Raw genomic sequence first — 22,190 nt, forward strand, 5'->3', positions numbered from 1 at the left:
GTGTGCAGGGCGGATTGTACCAGAGAAGGTGATCCCACAGGTAACTTGGACCCAAACCATGTAGGGCTTTAAAGGTAATAACCAACACTTTATACTTCACCCAGAAACTAATTGGCAGCCAATGTAGAGATTTTAAAGCTGGTGGAATATGGTCACCCCTGGATGACCAACCTGGCTGCCATATTTTGCACTAGTTGAAGCTTCCGGACTAGGCACAAAGGTAGCCCCGATGTAGAGCATGTTGCAGAAGTTGAGCCTTGAAGTTACCAGCACGTGCACGACCATCTTTCGGTCTTCCGACTCTAGGAAGGGACGTAGCTGGCGTATCAATCGAAGCTGATAACAGGCACTCCTGGCCGTCGCATCTATCTGGGCTGTCATTTGGAGCGATGGATCCAGGAGCACCCCCAAGCTGCGAACGCAGACTTTCAGAGGGAGTGTAGCCCCATCCAGAACTGGTTGACACACCTCCAAACCCAGGTTGGGGGCTTTGACAGTAAGCACCTCCATACACACACACACACACACAGAGATTCCCCAAGTCAAGGTGCACGGTAGCCAAGGCGCAGGGCCAGCATCAAGGTTAGGCATGGTTGGGTGCTGGTCAATGGCCCACAGCTAAGCAGGGGCTCACAGATGAGAGTACTCTGGAGTTGCTCCGGCTCATTGCAACCTGCTTGTTCACCTGCCTTTCGCTCTGGCCAGGACAACAGAGTGGGTCAGGAGGAGGAGGAGCAGATGCCACAACCTACATGCTCCCTGGCTTTCTGTCGGCCAAGCCAGCAAGCAGGAGCAATGGTGAGGAAGAGGAGGGGGGCAGTAGCATCTGGAGATAATGGCAGTGAGAAGGTAGATTTGCAGAAGGTGGGGGCCCATTTAGTGGGGCCTTCCTCAAGGACCCACAAAAAAAAAAAAACCAGGAGCGGACACTGCCAGGGCTAATCACGCTATTTTGATACCCGAGGCAGAAAATCCCACAAATGCCTCTCGCCCTCCCTGACAGTAAAAAAAATACAACTGAAAAGAAATTAAGTAACTAACAACTTACTGCCCTATTATGAAACCAGTGGAGACTGGTAACTCCACTTTCAGAGGAGCAAAGATTCCATGGATTTTAGTTAGAAACAGCCAGAGGTCTTAAAGGTGCTGGCCAAGGTGCTGAACCCATTTTGGGCTCTAGGTTGCAGCACCTTAGATAGAAGTTGTAGAGAACTGGCTGGTTCTAACTAAAACCCACAATGGAATCACCACCCGTCTGAAACTGGAGCCACCGGCCTCCTCTGCATGAAACTGAAAAACAGGTGCAGGGGGCAGCTGCCCCACTCTGCCTAATGTTAGGGCTGGCACTGATGTTCACAGTTCCAACCAGCCATCATGGCTTCCTCCAGAATACTATATGCTACAGGGAGCTTGAGTGAATCATTCTACTCCCCCAACCACAGTTTTCTATTTTCCAACTGGGATTCTGTGCATACTGAGCACTTAAAGTCCTCATTGGGTTGGGTTTAGTTGCACTCGGAGGAGGAGGAGGAGGAGGAGACGAAGACGAGAATGGGGCTTTTTTTGTACTTCTGCAACCCTCATGATTAGCCGAAGCATGCTGGAACCATCCTCTTCTTTCTTGGCCAGCCATTGGGGTTCCATTTCCGTCGGCCCCCTAGGTTTGCTACTAGCAGGACTAAGAACTCAGTCCAATTGCACTTTCATTATACAAGGGGAGGATTTCCACACACCTGCATTGCAGGCTGACACCGGACTCTAAGATCTAGTTCTTTCAGAGGAGGTATTTTGCACTTTCTTTCTTTTTTAAAAGTACTTTTAATGTGTTTTTATTTTATTTTATCCACCACTCCAAAATACTGAATGGGGAGCGATATATAAATACTGTAAATAAATAAACTGCTTTAATTTTAATACTGTCTTCCTTTTGCTCTTATTTTTGCACTTGGTCTGTTGTACAGTAGTAATCAATGTTTATGTTGGCAAGGGAGGGAAGGAGGGAGAAACTTTTCAAAAGAATTTTAATTGCAGAGGTGACAACACAATTCTGGCCCCGGATGTCCCTGCTTTGGCTGGAGCAGGCTTTAGATGCAATGGAGTGAAGTTATACAGAGGTGATTTAAGTTCAGGCAGAGGTCAGAGCACAGTCAGACAAACAGATCAGGCAACAACAAGAGTGGTCACAATTACAGGCAAGAGGTCAAACATTGTAAAACAATCAGGTACGTTACACAGTCCAGAGGTAGTCATTAGGCAGTCCAGAAGACCAGGAACCAGGGCATCAGGCAGAAGCACAGTTTGGATGAGAAGATACAAGGCAGGATGCATCCAGTTGTTCCAATGCTGGCTGATTTCTAATGCAGGCTTTTGAGCCCAAAGCCTGCTTGGCCCCACCCAGAGCTCAGCTGCAGTCATCAGAGCTCTCCTTTCGCAGCCCTACTCCTAAGCAGTCTTTTCTCCTGAGTAGACCTTCTCTGCAGTTGAATACTCCATCGCACAGGAGCCCTACTCGCCTGTTGCCTACTCGCCTGTCGCTTGAGGCAACGCTGCTCCCAGGTTTCAGGAGACTGCTCAGCCTCTGCCTCAGAGCAGAGTCCGTTTCTCCTGACAACGATGCCCCTACAACCACTTCCCCCAAGGGCTCAGGCGCCTGTGGGTCAGATGTCGGAACCTGGTCTGGGGAGCCCTCAGCTTCTGGGGCCTCCAGCTCCTCCTCTGATTATTCAAGTAGGGGCCTGACACTGGACCACTTTGTACCACAGTTGGGGGCTAACATGACTAGGGTGACCATATGAAAAGGAGGACAGGGCTCCTGTATCCTTAACAGTTGCATAGAAAAGGAAATTTCAGCAGGTGTCATTGGTATATATGGATAACCTGGTGAAATTCCCTCTTCATCACAACAGTTAAAGCTGCAGGAGCTATACTGCAGCTATACTGTGACCAGATTTAAAAGAGGGCAGGGCACCTGCAGCTTTAACTGTTGTGATAAAGAGGAAATTTCACCAAGTCCCCCATATATACAATTGACATTTACTTTTCAGTACAACTGTTAAAGATACAGGAGCCCTGTCCTCCGTTCTATATGGTCACCCTAAACATGACCAAATCTTCAACTACACAGGCAGGGTTTATGCCTTTTATTAGAATTAGGGTACAGTGCCCGGCTGTTGATGCCCTTTAAAAATTATTATCAGTATCACCATTCAGCTTAATGACTCCGTTTGCTTCCATAACTGACAGATTATGTTCAGAAAATGCTAGAATCCTTTTAAATTTTGTTTTCTGCCACAAGATGGCAACCTTTCCTTTCTTGTTGCTTTTAATCCCCTCAAACTAGAAGCTTTGGAGAGAGGAGCTGTCTGTGTGAACAGAGGACCTCAGTTTTGGAGACCTTGCTTTGTCCCTAGAATAACCCCCATGGTCTGCTGAATTAAAGTAAGAGTGCATACTCAAAACCTCATAACCATTAAGGCCTAGCTTTTCTGTGTTCAGTGGTCCTGAGTCTGCACTCTTGTTTAGAAATGTCCCTGTCTGGATCAGAGGAAGGGACCACTTAGTACAGCATCAGTGGACGTTGGTCGCTCCTGTTTCGGTGGGGCTGTGACTTCGCTCTGGATTTCAATCAGAACCAGTCCGAATTCTAAAGAAGCTGAACCTGATCCCCAAAATGGGTTCAGCGCCTTGGATAGCTCCATTCGAGTTCTGACTGAAACGCAGAGTGGGTTCACAGCCCTACCGAAATAGGTGCCACAACTGTCCATTACTCAAATAACTTTTTGGCCCCACTGATAGAACTTCAACGCAATATTTTCTCTTTGGATATTATTCAGGTCCACTTGACAATTGCTTTTTTAAGCCACTTACCCAGAATTCATTGTGAGCCTGTATTTTCTCTTTAATACACTTGCACGTTGCTTCTTAATTGTTTTTTCCCTGGTTTTTTGATCCATTCAAAGGAATTTGAAAGTTCTCATTTGCTCCTAGTGATCCTTTCTTCATTGAGCTCTATTTTTATGAAAGTTATCCAGAATTCATTGTGAACTTGCTTGTGAACCTGTATTTTCTCTTTAATACAACTCCAACTTTTTACTTATTTTATTTATTTATTTATTTATTTAAAACATTTATTTGTTGTTTATTCGTTCAGTCGCTTCCGACTCTTCGTGACTTCATGGACCAGCCCACGCCAGAGCTTTCTGTTGGCTGACGCCACCCCTAGCTCCCCCAAGGTCAAGTCTGTCACCTCCAGAATATCATCCATCCATCTTGCCCTTGGTCGGCCCCTCTTCCTTTTGCCTTCCACTTTCCCTAGCATCAGTCTCTTCTCCAGGGTGTCCTGTCTTCTCATTATGTGGCCAAAGTACTTCAGTTTTGCCTTTAATACCATTCCCTCAAGTGAGCAGTCTGGCTTTATTTCCTGGAGTATGGACTGGTTTGATCTTCTTGCAGTCCAAGGCACTCTCAGAATTTTCCTCCAACACCACAGTTCAAAAGCATCTATCTTCCTTCGCTCAGCTTTCCTTATGGTCCAGCTCTCGCAACCATAGGTTACTACGGGGAATACCATTGCTTTAACTATGCGGACCTTTATTGTCAGTGTCCCGCCCTATATCAATAAGTTCTCAGGGCGGCGTACAGATAAAAGCATACAGTATAAAACAATAAATAAACACAGTTAAAAACAAGTTAAACCATAAACCAAGTTAAAACGATATATAATTTAAAAGCAGTAAAACTATTAAAACAGTTAAAACAATGTGCCTAGTGAATTCAACCATTAAAAGCTTTGTTACAAAGCCATGTTTTCACTTGGCGCCAGAATAAAATGAGCGTTGGCGCCAACCATTACACTTTCAAATTCTTAATTATTCATCATTAATATTTAGCATTTGTATTTTATTATAAGACATTTTATATTGTTTTAGGACGGGTGGAGGCATTTTTTCAAGAGTCTTCCCAGCTAGTCCAATAAAGCAAAATCTGCTATTTCCTAAGATCCAGGACACCCTGCCCTAATGGGAATGGCTTTTGGAAACTCTTATCTTTTTGTCCTGAATTAATATTTACGTTTAGTACATTTTTCCCCCCAAGAATCATCTATCACTTGTTTTGATATTATGAGGATGAGGATGTGCAATTCCAACAAAACGAAATCAGCTATTTCCTAAAATCCAGGGCACAGTCTCCTGAAGGGAATCGTTAATGGAAAGTCTTGTATTTTTATCTTGAATTAATATTTATGTTTAGTACAGTTTTTTCCCCAACAATCGTCTGTCACTTGTTGTTCTTTTTTGATGCACAAGTCCAATAAAATAAAATCAGCGATTTCCTAAAATCCAGGACAAGCTCCCATCAGCCTTTGTCAGCATAGCTAATGGTGAGGGGCGCTGGGAATTGTAGGCCAAAACATCTGGAGGGCTACGAGTCGCCCACCCCACGCTTCTCTCCACCTTTCCCCCCATCACGCCCTCGAACAGCGGCAGTCGAGTGAGTGCCGGAAGTGACTGATGTACCAAAGCGTCTTATCTTCGTAGTCTCTCTGACGTCATCCCGCAAGGCGTGAGTCCGCGGAGCGGAGCGGAGCGGAGCGGGGCGGGGCCAACCGAGCTCTGGGTTCTACCATAGAGTCTGAGAGGGGGGGGGACGAAAGAGCGGAAGCGGATCCGGTTCCTTTGCCTAGAGAAGGGGAGGTCGGTGAAACCTGGCGCCGGCTCTGTCGGAGCGACTTGTTGTCAACACCCACCCAGGTGAGTCAGGGCCCAGCTAGGTGGGTTCCCCTTCTCTGCTGCAGGACCCCTTTTAAAAGATCCCCACGCCTCATTTCAGCGCCCCCCCCCCGGATGTTCGCTGATTGGCTGGACCTCACACCCTTAGCCCCAGTCTCCTGTTTCCAACAGTGGACAGCCGGTTGCTTCTGGAAACCTCCCACCAAGTGTGGCACTTAAGCATGAATCTTGGGTCCTCTTTACTCTCCTCGGTTAATCTGATTAGGAAATCGCACTAGATTTGCTTCCCAAGGCAGTTCTGGATTAAGGTGGCTGCAGAATCTAATAGAAGACGTCTGGCCTCTCAAACGTACCTCCAGTCCAGATTATCGTGTAAAATTAGGGTGACCATATGAAAAGGAGGACAGGGCTCCTTTATCTTTAAGAGTTGTATTGAAAAAGGGAATTTCAGCAGGTGTCCTTTGTATACATGCAGCATGTGGTGAGATTCCCTCTTCATCACAACAGTTAAAGCTGCAGGAGCTATACTAGAGTGACCAAGTACAAAAGAGGGCAGGGCTCCTGCAGCTTTAACTGTTGTGATGAAGAGGGAGTTTCACCAGGTGCTGCATGCATACAAAGGACACCTGCTGAAATCCCCTTTTCAATACAACTCTTAAAGATAAAGGAGCCCTGTCCTCCTTTTCATATGGTCACCCTAGTAAAGTTAGATTCCAAACCATGGTTTCTATCAGTGGTGTGTGTTTCTCCGTGGAACCTTTGGGTTCCATGAACTGAGCATCCCTGTCCAATTTTACAACCATCACTGCATCTCCTCTTGCACGAGCTGGTCGCCTCCCCTCTGAGAGTGAGGCATGGCCTGGACTAGTTTTATGACACATTGTGCAGCGTTCAGGCTTTCAGGGCTGAGCAGTGGTGCAATGGAAGAGGCATGATAACGGTCTTACAGTTAGGTTGTGAAATGCGACGGCTAACCTTAATATTAAGCACAATGGTGGGGTGGGAAGTAAGTGAGTAAGTCTAGGAGGTTTACAGGACATCATGATATGCTTCAGGGGTTCCTCAATAATTACAGATATCAGCACTTTTTTCTAATTAGCATGATTGTTATATTGTATAGCAACTTCACCTATCCCAGAATTTTCTTTCATCAAGCCAGGTAAAGAAGGCGAGGAAATACTAGGCTTGTAGTATTTCTTCACCTTCTTTAGCTTTCCCCTTCCTTTTACCTATGGATGCTAGACACCTATAGAGTTAAAAAACAAACAAACACGTACTTCATAATATGTGTTGTGTTCCTTATTACCACTGGTTAAATTAGGGTGACCCTATGAAAAGGAGAACAGGGCTCCTGTATCTTTAACAGTTGTATTGAAAAGGGAATTTCAGCAGGTGTCATTTGTATATATGGAGAACCTGGTGAAATTCCCTCTTCATCACCACAGTTACAGCTACAGGTGCCCTGCCCTCTTTTAAATCTGGTCACTCTAGTATAGCTCCTGTAGCTTTAACTGTGGTGATGAAGAGGAAATTTCACCAGGTGTGACATGCATACAAATGACACCTGCTGAAATTCCTTTTTCAATACAACTGTTAAAGATACAGGAGCCCTGTCCTCCTCTTCATAGGGTCACCCTAGTTAAGTATTAAGCTCTTTCATTTAAGCACTTGGAAACAGCTGTCTTCCTAAGAGAGTAACAATTTCCAGAGGGATAGCTCTGTGGCCGGATCTACACTACTGCTTTAAAGTGCTTTATAACAGTTTTATAGTGCTTTAAAGCAGTTAAAGCACTTTATAACTGTTATAAAGCGCTTTAAAGCAGTAGTGTAGATCCGGCCCGTTAGTCTGTTGCAGCAAAAAACACAAAGAGTCATGTGGGACCTTACAGGCTAACACATTTATTCTTACATAAGCTTTTGTGGATATCTGATAAAGTGGACAGCATCCATGAAAGCTTATGGCAGAATAAATGTGTTCGTCGTTACGGTACCACAAGACTAGTTGTTTTCGTAAAATAGAAACAGAAGCTAAAACTGTTACCAGGTGCTATTTAGATTCCTTCCTGCTTTTGTAATAGGAACATGAGTCCTATTTCTCTTCTCGAAAAGTGCTTCAAAGCCACAAGGAGTCCAGCTACCTGTCTGCCCTCCATTGCAGTGGGTGAAGTGAAGTAATTCAAAGCCACAACACATAAACAAGATGCACACTGCAATCCTGCAAGGCTTGATGGTTGTGTGCTATCTCCAGTATTCGAGGCAGTAAGCCTGTGTGCACAACTTGCTGGGGAACATGGGTGGGATGGTGATGTTGCACCATGTCCTGCTTGTTCATCCCTGGCCGATGGCTGGTTGGCCACTGTGTGACCAGCGTGCTGGACCAGATGGACCCTTGGCCTGATCCAGCATGGCACTTACGTTGAGAACTAAAAGCAATCTGTCAGACTTTCCAGCCCACTATTCTAACTGGCAGCAGCTTTTCAGGGTTTAAAACACAGGTCTGTTGCACCACTTGATACCTGATCAGTTTTTATTGGAGCAGTGGAAGGCAGGACTGGAAATTCTAGAAATGGATCAAATGGACCTTGTGTACACAACATGCAAGGCATTGCAGCCATAGTTGGTTATAAATTCAAACTTGTTTTTCCAGGTATTTCTTGTACATTACCTTAATCAACATCTGAAGCTCTCTTCCATGTGCCTCTAGTGAGAGAGGTTCAGAGGATGACAAGGGAGGGGGCCTTCTCTGAGGTGCTCCCAATTGTGGAATGCTCTCCTCACCAGGAGGTCCACCGGGTGCCAAAATTTGTTAGCTTTTCAGCACCAGATTAAAACTTTCCTCTACTCCCAGACATTTGATGGGGCTTTATGATGTTTTTTTAGCAGATCCACATAGTTCTGTTAGTTGTTTTGACTGTTTCAAACTGTTGTACATTCCCGTACGTGAGAGGTTTTATTTTGTTTCATCATGCTGTGAACCACCCCGGAGAGCTCTGGCTATTGGGCAGTTTAGAAATATAGGAAATGAATAAAACTGAAGGAATTTAACGAACTGCAAGTGTTTAATGAACTCCACCAACCCACCCTTCCATGTCTCATTAGCAGGTCTCTTCTCAGAATCATGATTTCTGAAAGTGGCTCCTTCGTGAAGGGCATGTTGCTCGGAGGAATATTCTGCGTCTTGGTGACTCTTCTAGGACATATTAAGGTGGGTCACAGCACCAAATCTCACGAACACCGTCACCTCCAGGCTCCCAAAAAGGAGGACATCTTAAATCTCTCCAACGACGAGCGCCTGGAACTGAGTCATAGCATTCGTGTCTATTGCATCATCCTTGTCAAACCAAAAGACCTGGCGCACTGGGCAGCTGTAAAAGAGACATGGAGCAAGCACTGTGACAAGGCCGAATTCTACAGCTCCGAGAAAGTCAGAGTTTTTGACTCTCTCGTCCTCAACACCGACGACATGTGGACAATGATGAGGAAAGCGTACAAATTCGCCTATGAAAACTACAAAGACGACTACAACTGGTTCTTTCTGGCCCATCCCACCACGTTCGCCATTATCGAGAATCTGAAATATTTCTTGCTGAGACAAGACTCGTCCCAGCCGTTCTACACGGGCCGTACGGAGACATCTGGAGACCTGCAGTACGTGAACGGGGACGGAGGGATCGTCCTGAGCATTGAGTCGCTACGGCGGCTTTACAAAGTTTTTGAGGATCCAGATAAGTGTCCCGAACAGGGAGGCATGATTTGGAAACTCTCTGAAGACAAACAGCTGGCTGTCTGCTTGAAGTATAGCGGGGTGCATGCAGAAAACGCAGAGGATTCTGAAAAAAAGGACATTTTCAACACCAAGCCGGTGGGCTCCCTCATTAAAGAGGCCATGTTGAGCCATCCCCAGGAGGTGGTAGAAGGTTGTTGTTCAGATATGGCCATTACCTTCAGTGGGTTGGCTCCGAATCACATGCATGTCATGATGTATGGTGTTTACAGGCTGAGAGCGTATGGGCACAGCTTTAACGACGCCTTGGTTTTCCTACCTCCTCCTGGCTCCAATAACGACTGAAGATTGTCACACAGCAGCTTGTATGTAAAGCGTGTAGTCTTAATGTATAGAGTGCCCTTCAGCAAAACAGCATGTACACACGCTGGTACAATTATTATTTTTTGTATTTGATGGTCTTGATGTAATGACTTTTTTGCACAACCTGCTTTTGTAATCTTTACAAGTGGTGACGGGGGTCCTCTTTTTTAAAAAACAAACAATCCCTTTTTTTAATGAATTTTGAGCATCATCTGAAAAACTGTTCAAGGCTCCATTGTCAACAAAAATGTGTAGCGGGTATGTAAATATTTAAAATCAAAGATTATCCTTAATCTACTGTAAATTAAATCTATTTTTGCAGTTTTGGGGTGGTCTTGTGTGTTCCATTTATTTATTTTTTGCAATTTTGGGGTGGTTGTGTTCCATCCTTTAATTGCTATAGCTCTTCCAAGTAGTTCTGTGAAGATAGAAAATGCAAGTGTGCTATTAAACTCGCATTGTTTCCTTCTACCTAACATAAGCTCAATCTAGTTTTAAACATCCCTGTTCTTGTAACTTGTGCTCCACCATATATCTACACAATTACTAAACACAGACACAAGTACTACCCAACCATGTGTCTTCCCAGTCAAACAGCGGTTCTAGAGAAAACAGATTTCAGCTATATCATCTTGCTTCTGTTTCCCTACAACAACCTAAGGGCCAAGTTTTATGTTCAACGGAATGAAATGTTATTTCAGAAGGGCTGTAACACTTTAAAATGTAGGCATAGGAACAAATGGCTCACTGCAGTTGGAAAGCTAGCCAACAGCCACAATGGCACATGAATATTTTCTATGAACAGTGACTTACTGACATGAGGAAAGAGTATTGTGATCACAGAGCTCTAGAGTGGAGCAGGCAAGACAGCAAGTCATAGGGTTAGGTGTGATCCATGGTGGTGCAGACAAGTCTTTTTAGGCACAAGTCCCTCTTTGCTAGATTAGAGAGAGAAACTGGTACTATTGTAAAACTTTTGCTCCCTTATAACACATGATCAATAAAAGTCATCTCATCATCCTGGTTCGCATGTAGCAACAATCCTGAATATGGGTTGTCATTACATGTGAACCCTACACTATGGTTTAACTATGAGTTATTAACCACACAAAAAACCAGAAAGTGAACCCATGGTTTGTTGTTAGTTTGTGAACTCTGGGTTGTTTGTTAAACTATAGTGCAGGGTTTGCACATAACACACAATTCAATGACACCTGATACTCAACCTGAACTCAGGGTTGTTTTTAAAACATACAGTGTGGACGTCTACAACCCCAATTCTTCCGCGTTCACTTGATTTATTTAGTATAGCCACAGAACAAAATAAGTTTGTACATTCAGTCACACATTAAAACAGAAGAATTACAAAGTAGTCCACGTTGATAGGAAGTGCATTCCCTTGGGTGTTGCACACTTTGCTGCTTCACTTATACGTCTTCATGTGCCAGAGACCATCATTTAAATAGTGGATATTTTCAATGCCAATCCCTTTGTTGACTTTCTCTCTGTGGAGGGAATCAGGAAGGAGAGAAGAGAACAGCAAAAAGGTCAGTTTCCAGACCTTCAATGAAGGTGTTTAGAACGTGGCTGGGCAGGACAAGCCTCCAAATTAACCTGAAGCCAGAGATTCTTCCAATGATATTAACTACCCTCCTCAAAACTAAGATCTTATGCAGCACTACCTGATTTAATTCCAATAGGGCAGAGCAATTAACTTGGGAACACTTCTGACCTGGGCTGTCTTTCCTACAAAACTTTAATAATCAAAGCTATATATCTGACTCATAACTCCCTCCTTCCAGCATTATCAGTTCTGTCTTAAAAGAAATCTTATTCTTTTGTTTATAGTTTCAGTGTTTTTTTTTCCATTTTCAAATACACGTAACAGGTTTCAGGGATGGCTGGGGCAAAGGAAAGGAGGAAGGCAGTTTAACCCTTAGAGATTAAATTGTGTAACTTGTGTAACATTGAGGCTGCCTTATACCAAATCAGGTACATCTAGCCCACTATTTTCTACACAGAATGGCAGAGGTGCTCCACAGTGTCAAGCAGAGATTCTCTCCCAGGCCTACTTGTTGAGAACCATTTAACTAGAGAGCCCAAAGAGGCACTGAACCACTAAGCTGTGGGCCTTCCACAGAAGTCTTAGTCCTAAGTACTACCACTTTATGAAACTAATTGGAAAATATGACTTTCTGGAGTATCTATGGTGCTGGTCAGCAATTAGTTTTGCCACAGCACCACTCCTGAGGATGGATGGTGATCCAAGTCCCCCATTAATCCTCCCTCAAGTCACAATACCACACATGCTGCTCTATATATCTCTTGGTTGTTAGTGAGAGGGGAGGGGCAGTTTTGGCCCAGAGGCCACCAGTTGCAGAGATCAGACTACAACTGGGGAGCTGGACAACTTGTGACTTTCCAGATGTTTGGCAACATGTGGCTTTCCAGATGTTTGGCCTACAACTCCCATCAACACTAGCCAGTATAGCCATGATGAGGGTTGAAAGTTGTAGGCTAAAACATCTAGAGGGCCATAAATCACCCACCCCTGCCTTCTAGTTCCCTGGACTCCTAGCCAGCCTTCACAGATCTTTCAGACTTCATATTTGTAAAAGGATTTGGAAAACACTGGGAGTAGAATGCATTAGAGCATACACCTTTAAATCCTGTCTGAGAATACCTGCAGAACCATTTAATTTCTATGGGAAAGTTGGAAGCTCATAATTAATGCACCACTCCACATCAAGGTTTAAATTTTGAATAGGTGCATCTTTTAGGAAATATATATCTGAAATTAAGAACTGCATTCCATTATTCAGTTTCCACTAAAAAAAGTAAAGGGAAAGAAAGTAGAAGCAATGAAGAGTTACAACTAATGAAGAGTGAAAAGCTAATTGGTTTTCCAATATTATTCTAAGGAGAGGAACCTGAACACTCCCTTATTTAGGCAGGGGTGGGGGTACGACAAACACTTTCAAATTTAAATGGGAAATGGGTTGAAGCAGTCACGTTTCTAATACACAACGAAATTATATCCACAAGGAATCATTTCGTTTGTGTTGGGAAATGCAGCAAGCTGACAACTGGCCTTTTCCCCCACAGTTGGGGGAAAATGGGGCTATGGAATCGCACATTGGTACTGGAGAAATATTATTGGCTATGAGATTCCAATGAAAGGCAGTGGTTTTCTTCAAGCACTTGAAAACCCTTGTCAAAGCTAAACGATGTGCTAACTACAGTGGCAAAATATTGGAGATCAGACAATATTAGCTCTTATTTGATTTATGCATATGGACTAATGAATAATGGTGAATGGCATGGTACTCTACACATTCTATGGAAAGTAATACACTTAGACATGTGGCAGCTTTAAGCCTGGCTGTCACCAGGTTGCTAAAAGAAGATGCAGAGGACAGATGCAAGGTAACATAGGGAAAGCAGTGTGGGATTTCTGTATCACTAGGGCACCCCCGCCCCCATGGGTGACTATTGAATGAACTGGTGGATCCAACTTAGAATAAGTCTGAAGCAGCTAGCTTTGCAATGCTTCATGTTGGCCTGGGCAATTCCACCCTAAAATGGAGAATGAGAGTAAAGAGGCGTATTGTTTTCCTTTGAAAATCAAGACTCACATATCATCTGCCGACATCTTCATGACTCCAACACACAGTGCATGTTGCTTTCCTTCTGCCATTATTGCCTACAACAGTCAGCTAAGGAAAACATCTCTTGTGTGGGATTTAAAAGAGAAACACAGAGCAGCAGCAGACAGATGTAACAGGAAAGCACTATTGCGAAATGACCACTAGACAGAAATCATAAGCTTTATATACACATGCACCACTCTTTTTACTGAGCTTCCAGTGGTCTTTCACCCAAGGTATCATTCATGGTCCAGCCATATCTGCTTAGCTTTTGCAATGCTGCAGCTCCCTATCCATTCCCTAGACCTTCTACAAGAAGTTATCTAACGGGTCACTGTCTGTTTCCCCCCTCTCCCAGAAGAAAATGTTAACAGTTTACCCTTCCTGGAGGAAAAGACCACCACACTGAACTATAAATCCTAAACATCCATTTCAACATCTACACAGCATAATTCTAAGAAACATACAAGCCACAGCAGATTACCACGGTCATGAGTTTGTTTCCATTATGACCTACAATGATCAGTTGATGTCTAACCAAAAGTCCCGCACCAACAGTAAAAGAGGAGCCCAGAAGCCACAGAACAGGAGCTGCCAAATGTTCCCATCCCAGAAAAAGTGGGATTTATTTATTTATTAACAATATGTAAGCATCACACCTTATTTGAAAAAGAGCCCGAAATGGTTTACAAAAGAGTAAAAGCAAACAAACAAAAAATACCATACAAACACACGGTGGTACAAAGATTGCTCATGACAGAGAGAAAGCCAAATCAAACAGATGTTTTCAATGAACTCCTAAAACAGCATTGAGGCCTGACATACCCCAGAGGGAAGACCGTTCCACAGGACTGGCGCCACTGCAGAGAAGGCCCATCTCCGTGTCATTGCCAAACAGAAATCCATAGCCACGGACAACAGCCCCCCTCCCCCCGAAGATCGCAGTGGCTTAGGGAAGTTGGTAGAGGGGGAGATGTTCCTTGAGGTAACCTAGTCCCAAATTGTATAGGGCTTTGTATACTAACACCAACATCTTAAACCTAGCTCAGTAACCAAGTGTCAGCCAACGCAGATCCTTTAGCACAAGGTGAATGTGTCTGCAGTTATTAACATCACTGCTGCATTCTGCACTGGCTGCAGCTTCTAAATTAGCCTTAAGGGTACCCCACATAGAGCACATTGCAGTAATCCAATCTCAAGGTTACCTTCATGTGGATCACAGCACCCAGGCTATCCCTGAGTCAGGAATGGGTGCACTTGGCATACCATCCTAAGCTTGTAGCAGGCGCTCCTAGCCAAGATCACTTAAACCTCCAATGAGAGGAATGGATCCAGGAGCACCCTCAAGTTTCAGTGGGGAGTACAGCCCCATCCAATTCTCAGACCCACTCACCCAGTGTACGCTTATTCAACTTTGACATATTGGCCCTCATGCAGCCCACCACTGTGTTCAAGCACAGATCTAGGTTGTGAACAGCCTCTCCCGATTCAGATGTAATGGAGAAATAGAGCTGGGTGTCATCAGCACACAGATCAAGGACTGGAAATTGAAACATTCATGAAAGAGAACATACAAGCATTATCTTTTTAAAAAGCACATGCTTTAGCAACTAATTAAAGAGAAACACATCTACATTACAAGATAGTCCTTTGATTGCATATTCTCAGGCCCGTAACTCATCAGATTAATGAACCAAAAACAGAATCAAAAACTAAAGTCTGTTTAAATGCAAGTCTCGCTTCTCTTAAAAAAAAATAGTAAGCCCTATCATATGCAACAGTGAAAAAGGAAACCTCAACCAACAGACAGCAATAATCCAAGGATACCACGATCGTATCAGCAGCAGCAGGATAAAGTTTAGCTCCTGGAGACGTCAGCCCAGGACACATTATATTTGCTCCACTAAGTACAAATTTAATGGCTCCTTTATCAACTTGTTGATGTGGTAGAATGAATGGATCTAGGAAGGGAAAAAGTGTTAGCAGAGATATGACACTGATTGGGCTTAGTAGCATCTCTGGAGAATACATCGAATTCACTGGTCATTTAGCTTAACTGAGCAAGTATGTACTTCATAGGTACAAGAAGTGGAACAAGAAGAAAAATTATGTTCTTAACATGATTATCTAGACAATCCTTCAGGCCCTCAAAGTGCAATATTCCACCACTTCCCTACACGGTTCACTCTCTGACCAAAGTGTTCTTACAGGAAGTAGGTTTTAAACCTACTTAAAATCTCAATCCACGCTGAAGAAACTTAAATCCATGTACGCTGCCTTTCAGTTAAATGTTTTCAAAGAATGTTACAGAATTATCAATGAAATCATATAAGCCAATTACAAAGTGAACTACAGAACTGCAAAAAATAAAATAAACTGCCATAAATTTCATGAGCAGAAATGGAAGAGCACAATCTGAACAGCATACACAAATAACTCGAGGGAGAGTATTTCAAAGCAGGGTGCCACAGCATCATCATCATCATCATTATTATTATTATTTATATAGCACCATCAATGTACATGGTGCTGTACAGAGTAAAACAGTAAATAGCAAGACCCTGCCGCATAGGCTTACATTCTAATAAAATCATAATAAAACAATAAGGAGGGGAAGAGAATGCAAACAGGCACAGGGTAGGGTAAACAGGCACTGGGTAGGGTAAAACTAACAGTATAAAGACAGAACAAAATCAAGTTTTAAAAGCTTTAGGAAAAAGAAAAGTTTTTAGCTGAGCTTTAAAAACTGTGGTTGAACTTGTAGTTCGCAAATGTTCTGGAAGAGCGTTCCAGGCATAAGGGGCAGCAGAAGAAAATGGACGAAGCCGAGCAAGGGAAGTAGAGACCCTTGGGCAGGCGAGAAACATGGCATCAGAGGAGCGAAGAGCACGAGCGGGGCAATAGTGTGAGATGAGAGAGGAGAGATAGGAAGGAGCTAGACAGTGAAAAGCTTTGTAGGTCAACAGGAGAAGTTTATATTGGATTCTGAAGTGAATTGGAAGCCAATGAAGAGATTTCAGAAGTGGATTTACATGGTCACAGCGGCGAGCCAAGAAGATGATCTTAGCAGCAGAGTGGTGAACAGAAACCAACAGACTGATGTGAGAAGAAGGAAGGGAAGAAAAACAGCAAAGAAAAACTGATCCACAGCTGCCACCCTCATAATCTCCCCAGCCAAGTGCACCCAGAAAAGGGCCCTTGCAGATGATCTCAGTGAATAGGTTGTTATGGGTGCAAACAGTCTTCAAAACGCCCTTGTCTTAAGCAATTGTCCTATGGTTTCTTTGTCCAGCTCTGAATTCCTTTATTCTCTGTCCACTAGTTGTAGATGTCTTGCAGAATCCCTGTGCTTAGTAGATGCGTAATGTGATGATCTCATTGAGGATCTACAACGATATTTTGTGGTACTCAGAGAATACGGGCACTTTTTGAGTTCCCCATCTACTGAATACAAGCAATGAAAGGCATACAGAAAAAAGGAGGGGAAGAGAAGAAACAGGTCTAGGACGGTAACACTACACACACACAAAAACACGTTTCGCTGGCTCCAGCTTTTCCAGAACAGAATGGTTTTACAATGGGGGTGGGGGAGAACTAAAGAGACAACTTTAATAACTGGAATCAAAAAGCAAGCCTCACAACCAGCAACATACAGGTTGGAGCCAAGCAAAGGGTAAGATGTGTAAGTATGAAATGGAATAAACAGGAATAAAGTGTTGCATATCAAACAAAATAAGGACATAAGCAGAAGAGCACAACGTTTTCTAAATAATGAGACACAATTTATGTTAAAAAGAAATCAGAAAAACATCCCAGTGCAAAATGGAAATAGCAACACTACATGACACAGTAGCTGAAAATACTGGACAGAATGACCCAGTTTGCATGCAGTTCCTTGTCCTGGGATATCATGATGTCCAAGCCCAGAACTCTGGGTTGTTTAGGGGTCAAACAACCCAGACTTAACCCAACAATCACCCAAAAATTAGCAGTTACGTGTCAACCAGGTCAGTATGCAGTTTAGTGCAGATACAGAGCAGCAAGCTGGCACACCTTTTCAAAAGTTACTTGTAGATAAATTACTAAAAACAAGAAGTTCAACATTTTTGGCAAATCCCTTCAACTTCTCTCCCATTTGTCTTTTCAAACACTTACATTTATGAAGTAATCTCAGCGTGGGATAAAAAGGGCCTTCCCTTTGCCTGAAGAACAGCAATTCTCCATTTACTGTGAGGATTTCTATATGTTCATGACTGGAATATACAAAGTGAATTAATGCTTTATTGTTTGTTGTGTGTGTGCATTTTTTTAAAATGGGGAGCAGAAAGATTTGCCTACTCTTAAAGGAGTATAACATTTCTTGCATGCCTATAGTATTTTATATGTTTCACAAAACAGAGAAATTTACATCTCCCAATATTTACATCCAGCTATCTAGACAAAAATCATGAAGGACAGAGGAATATTCCAGGATAATAATTCACAGTAAACATGAAGAGCCAGATTTTAGTTCTATTTTTTCAAATATCTTTGGAAATATTTAGAAAGCTTTTTAAGTTTGACCACGAAAAATAACCTTTTTGATATCCTAGCAATACCCGAGAAGCTCAGGAAAATTAACGGTAGAGAACTATAAAAGCAACTTAAAAAACAGCATGTAAGGAAATACTTACCATCGTACTATCTTAACGGGATCTTTCTTTGGCATAATTTGGTTTAGCCATGGTTCAATACCAGGAAATTGATCTATCAGTTGATTTTTAATGCCTTTAATAACAGATGTTTTCAGCTGGATGCAGTTGGATACATTCTCCTTTTCATCAAACCTGCCAATAAAATTTCAGAAGTGACCTCCTGGTCTATGATTCCTTCATCCATTTACAGCATGACCCTGTAAATGTCTATTCAGAAGTAAGTCACATAGTTTTCAATGAGGCCTACTTCCAGGTGAGTGTGGATATGACTTTAGCCTTAGGGAACAATCTCAAACATGTTTGGAAAGATTTTTAAAAAAACTTACAACTACCAGCATTCCCCAGCGAGATGGATGGCTGAGGAATGCTGGGGGTTGTAGAATGGTTTTTCTGTCTAAACAGGCACAGGATTGCACCCTTAATTGCAATTCAGCCACTTACCTTAGGGAGGCATGCTCTGAGCTGGGGTGGGGGGAACTCAGCTACCTAATAATTTGTTGCTTGCACCTTAAAACATTTTTCAGGCATCTAGATATTTGAAATGTTCTCCAGCACAGGTTTTAACATTATTATATTTTTCTCTTTTATGAGGAATGGGCAACCTGTGTCCTTCCAGATGTTGATGGACTGCAACTAGCCAGCGTAGCCAATGGTGAGGGATAATGGGACTTGCAGGCCAGCAACATCTGGACGGCCACTAGTCGCCCACCTTGCTTTCATGAAAGCACACACTTACATTGTACATGCATATTATTTTTTGAGGCACCAGGAAGGGGAAGGTAACGGTAACCCGGCACCCTCCAACTATTTGGGGTTACAACTGCCATAGGCACTTGCCATTGGCCATGTGGGCTGGAGGTGATGGAAGTTTATTTTATTTTTTATTATTACATTTATAACCAACCAGTGAACCTGGGATGCCCAGGTGGTCTCCCATCCCAGCACTGACCAACCTAGACCTGCTTCACATCAGTAAGATGGCTTCAGATCATGCCTGAGTTGTATCTGTAGTCCAAAACATCTAGAGGGAATTAGGCTGCCTACCCCCTATTTATTTATTTATGTGAAGTATCTTTTTATGCCACTCCTCAGCCAAAAGGTCTCCCTGAACTGCTTTCTTGTAATCAATTAAAGAAGACAGTTCTTGCCTGCAGGCTTACAATCTAAAAATACACAAGACAAAGAAAATAGAATGAGGTGGGAAAGGGGGAGGGAATTTTCAGCAGGGCTGGCAGAATGTCCTCGCTTCCCCCTCTCAACAACTTGGACTACAACATCCATCATTCCCAGCTAGCCTGGCCAGTGGTAATGCTGGCAGGCACGAAAGGAGTTGTAGGACTTGGCAGCGAAAGGACCGGGGTTCATTTCCCCACTTGAACACAGAGCTCACTGTGTGCCCTTGGGACAGTAACACTCTCCCATCCTAACTTACCTCCCCCGTAGGATATGAGAACAACCTGGAACCGGGTGGGGAGACAAAAGCCAGAAGTGACCACCCTGAATCCCTTGGAGAATTAGCAGCCAGCTATAGGTGTAGTAAACAGAATTAATAATTTAAAAGTATGGCCTATATAGCTCCTGAGGAAGATTACTTCTAGTCGAAACAGTAAAACAATTTTGTTGGACTGCTATGGTTGTTATATGTTTGATATAATGTATAGGCATTGGAATTGATTTCTATGTGTGATGTGACATATACACATCGGAAATATTTACTTCCTCTTTATTTTTCTGCAGATTATCAATTGCACCTTATTTGTTTATACACATATTTTATATACTTCTATAAATCCACTTCTTTATTATAACATATTGATCCAGTGCAGTTCCGTAAGGTCCCTTGCGCCTTATATGCTTTTGCTGAGTTGGCACTGGGGAGCCTATCTTTTCCGTTCTGTAGGAAACAGACTACACACATATTTTATGCACTTTTAGGATTCATGCCACACCCTTCCACGACTTCCCAGGGTGGCTTACCAAGAACCAAGAGAGAAATAAAAAGCCATTTAAAAGGCGCATACCTTCCAGTTCTAATTAATTAAAAAGAATGATTTTGGATTTAAACGGATTAAGGTGTGCGGCTTCTCCCAGACCAGCCACCACGTAACATACGAGGAGGAGCCCTGCTGGATCAGGCCAAGGGTCCATCTAGTCCAGCATTCTGCTCACGCAATAGCCAACCTGCTGTCGACCAGGAACCCACCAGCGGGACACGAGTGAAACAACACCCTCCCACCCATGTTCCCCAGCAACTGGGGCATACCGGCTTCCTGCCTCGGATACTGGAGGTGGCACATCGCCATCAGCACCAGCAGCCATTGGCAGCCGCCTCCGGGAATTCCTCCAACCCCGCCCTTTTAAAGGCATCCAAATTGGAAGCGAATTCCACAGGCGAACTATGGGCCGCGCTGCCCATCTTCAAGGCCTGCACGGCTCCCAGCAATCCAGATGGGAGCGAAGGCCTACCTCAGTCCAGCCAGAGAAGCCCCAGGCCAAGCGGCCTTCTGAGGGTCAGGATTCGGCCCCACAGCGCCCCTCCCATCGCCCCCTCAGCCCCCACTCACTTCTTGAACATCCTGGGGGGCGCTGGGTCCCCGCGAGACCGGGCGGAGTCAGGGCCTGGGAGGGTGGGGCTGGACACCCACGGGCCCCCGAGTCGTCCCCTCCTCGCAGTTACACGGACACCACGCACGAGGCCTCGCAGGCCCTCCCTTCTCGTCTGCACCAGCCGGAAAGGAGAGCCGCGTCGCTTTACGGCCCCGGGCGTCGCGAAGCGCTGCGATTCCTGCCGCGCCTTTTCCGAGTGATCGCAGTATCCACCCAGCCCCCTTGAGGCAGTTGCGGGAAGCAAGGGGGGGGGAGTTGAGGGGAGACTACGACTCCCAGCAGCCCATGCGAAGGGAAAGTCGAGGTTTCTCTTAAGCGGAGCCAGCGTTCTCCGGTTGCCAGGCTCGGCGCAGCCGTTGCTATGGAGACCCCCATCATCCGTTTATGTTGGGCCTCAGGCTGAATCCAGGCGCGAAACGTTCAATTTAATTAATGTGTGCCCATGAAAATTGAAAAAAATACAGCTGTCCTAAACACCCCCAAATACACATTTATTTTGTACTGCACAAAACATGCAAGATTTGTTCAAGATTTTTTTTTTTTTACTAAGACTGTCATCCTATGTCCACTTAAATTGGAGAAAGTCTCACTGAACTCATGACAAAACCTAAAACATATCGGGCCTGTTCAGACAATACACTAAGCCATATTTAGACCGTTAAACCTTTATTTATTTATTACATTTTTATACCGCCCAATAGCCGAAGCAATCTGGGCGGTTCACAAAAATTAAAACCATCATAAAACAACCAACAGGTTAAAAGCACAAATACAAAATACAGTATAAAAAGCACAACCAGGATAAAACCACGCAGCAAAATTGATATAAGATTAAAATACAGAGTTAAAATAGTAAAATTTAAATTTAAGTTAAAATTAAGTGTTAAAATACTGAGTGAATAAAAAGGTCTTCAGCTGGCGACGAAAGGAGCACAGTGTAGGCGCCAGGCGGACCTCTCTGGGGAGCTCATTCCACAACCGGGGTGCCACAGCGGAGAAAGCCCTCCTCCTAGTAGCCACCTGCCTCACTTCCTTTAGCAGGGGCTCACGGTGAAGGGCTTTTGCAGCAAATGATGAGTGAGCGTATTTAAATCGTGGTTACATAGCCACCACGATTAGGGAAGGTTCACACGCCACTCTAAGCAAACATGTTTATCTAAAAATGCTTAACCACCTGGCTTAGCATGTTGTCTAAGCAGCCTGGAAGAGATACTTTTAAGGCCCATTTGAAAACTTGCGCTGAGGGAAAGGAAGTTCCAAAGGTGAGACCACCAAAAGATGGTCTTTCTCTTGTGTCCTGTAAATCTTACCAACAGGCACATGAGCAGGACCTTCTAAAGCTGATCGTAATGTATTGATGGGTCATATGGATGAAGGGTTTTCACTAGATCAGTGGTCTTCAACTGGTCCAGACCGAAGTCCCACC

General features: G+C 43.8%; 2 protein-coding genes across 3 annotated transcripts; one reads left to right on the top strand and one right to left on the bottom strand.

Annotated features, from left to right (window-relative positions):
* The first annotated feature begins 5,661 nt into the window (after nucleotides 1-5,661).
* C1GALT1C1 (C1GALT1 specific chaperone 1) lies at nucleotides 5,662-10,141 on the top strand. 2 transcript variants are annotated; one of them, XM_063141629.1, is made up of 2 exons: nucleotides 5,662-5,750; nucleotides 8,829-10,141. In XM_063141629.1, exon 2 carries the CDS (start codon nucleotides 8,848-8,850, stop codon nucleotides 9,796-9,798), a length of 951 nt encoding a protein of 316 aa, XP_062997699.1. In that variant the 5' UTR covers nucleotides 5,662-5,750; nucleotides 8,829-8,847; the 3' UTR covers nucleotides 9,799-10,141. The 2 variants fall into 2 exon arrangements, with proteins under 2 accessions (XP_062997699.1, XP_062997700.1); XM_063141630.1 differs by having other exon boundaries at nucleotides 8,832-10,141.
* Nucleotides 10,142-11,094: 953 nt separating this feature from the next.
* Nucleotides 11,095-20,871, bottom strand: MCTS1 (MCTS1 re-initiation and release factor). The gene is made up of 6 exons (XM_063141721.1): nucleotides 20,722-20,871; nucleotides 18,137-18,289; nucleotides 17,619-17,716; nucleotides 15,291-15,424; nucleotides 13,452-13,519; nucleotides 11,095-11,321 (listed from the first exon to the last, which is right to left on the bottom strand). The coding sequence occupies exons 1-6, from the start codon at nucleotides 20,730-20,732 to the stop codon at nucleotides 11,240-11,242; spliced, it is 546 nt and encodes a 181-aa protein (XP_062997791.1). The 5' UTR covers nucleotides 20,733-20,871; the 3' UTR covers nucleotides 11,095-11,239.
* Between the last annotated feature and the right edge of the window lie 1,319 nt (nucleotides 20,872-22,190).

This window comes from Elgaria multicarinata, chromosome 15 (genome assembly GCF_023053635.1).
Source record: "Elgaria multicarinata webbii isolate HBS135686 ecotype San Diego chromosome 15, rElgMul1.1.pri, whole genome shotgun sequence".
NCBI classification, from domain to species: domain Eukaryota; kingdom Metazoa; phylum Chordata; class Lepidosauria; order Squamata; family Anguidae; genus Elgaria; species Elgaria multicarinata.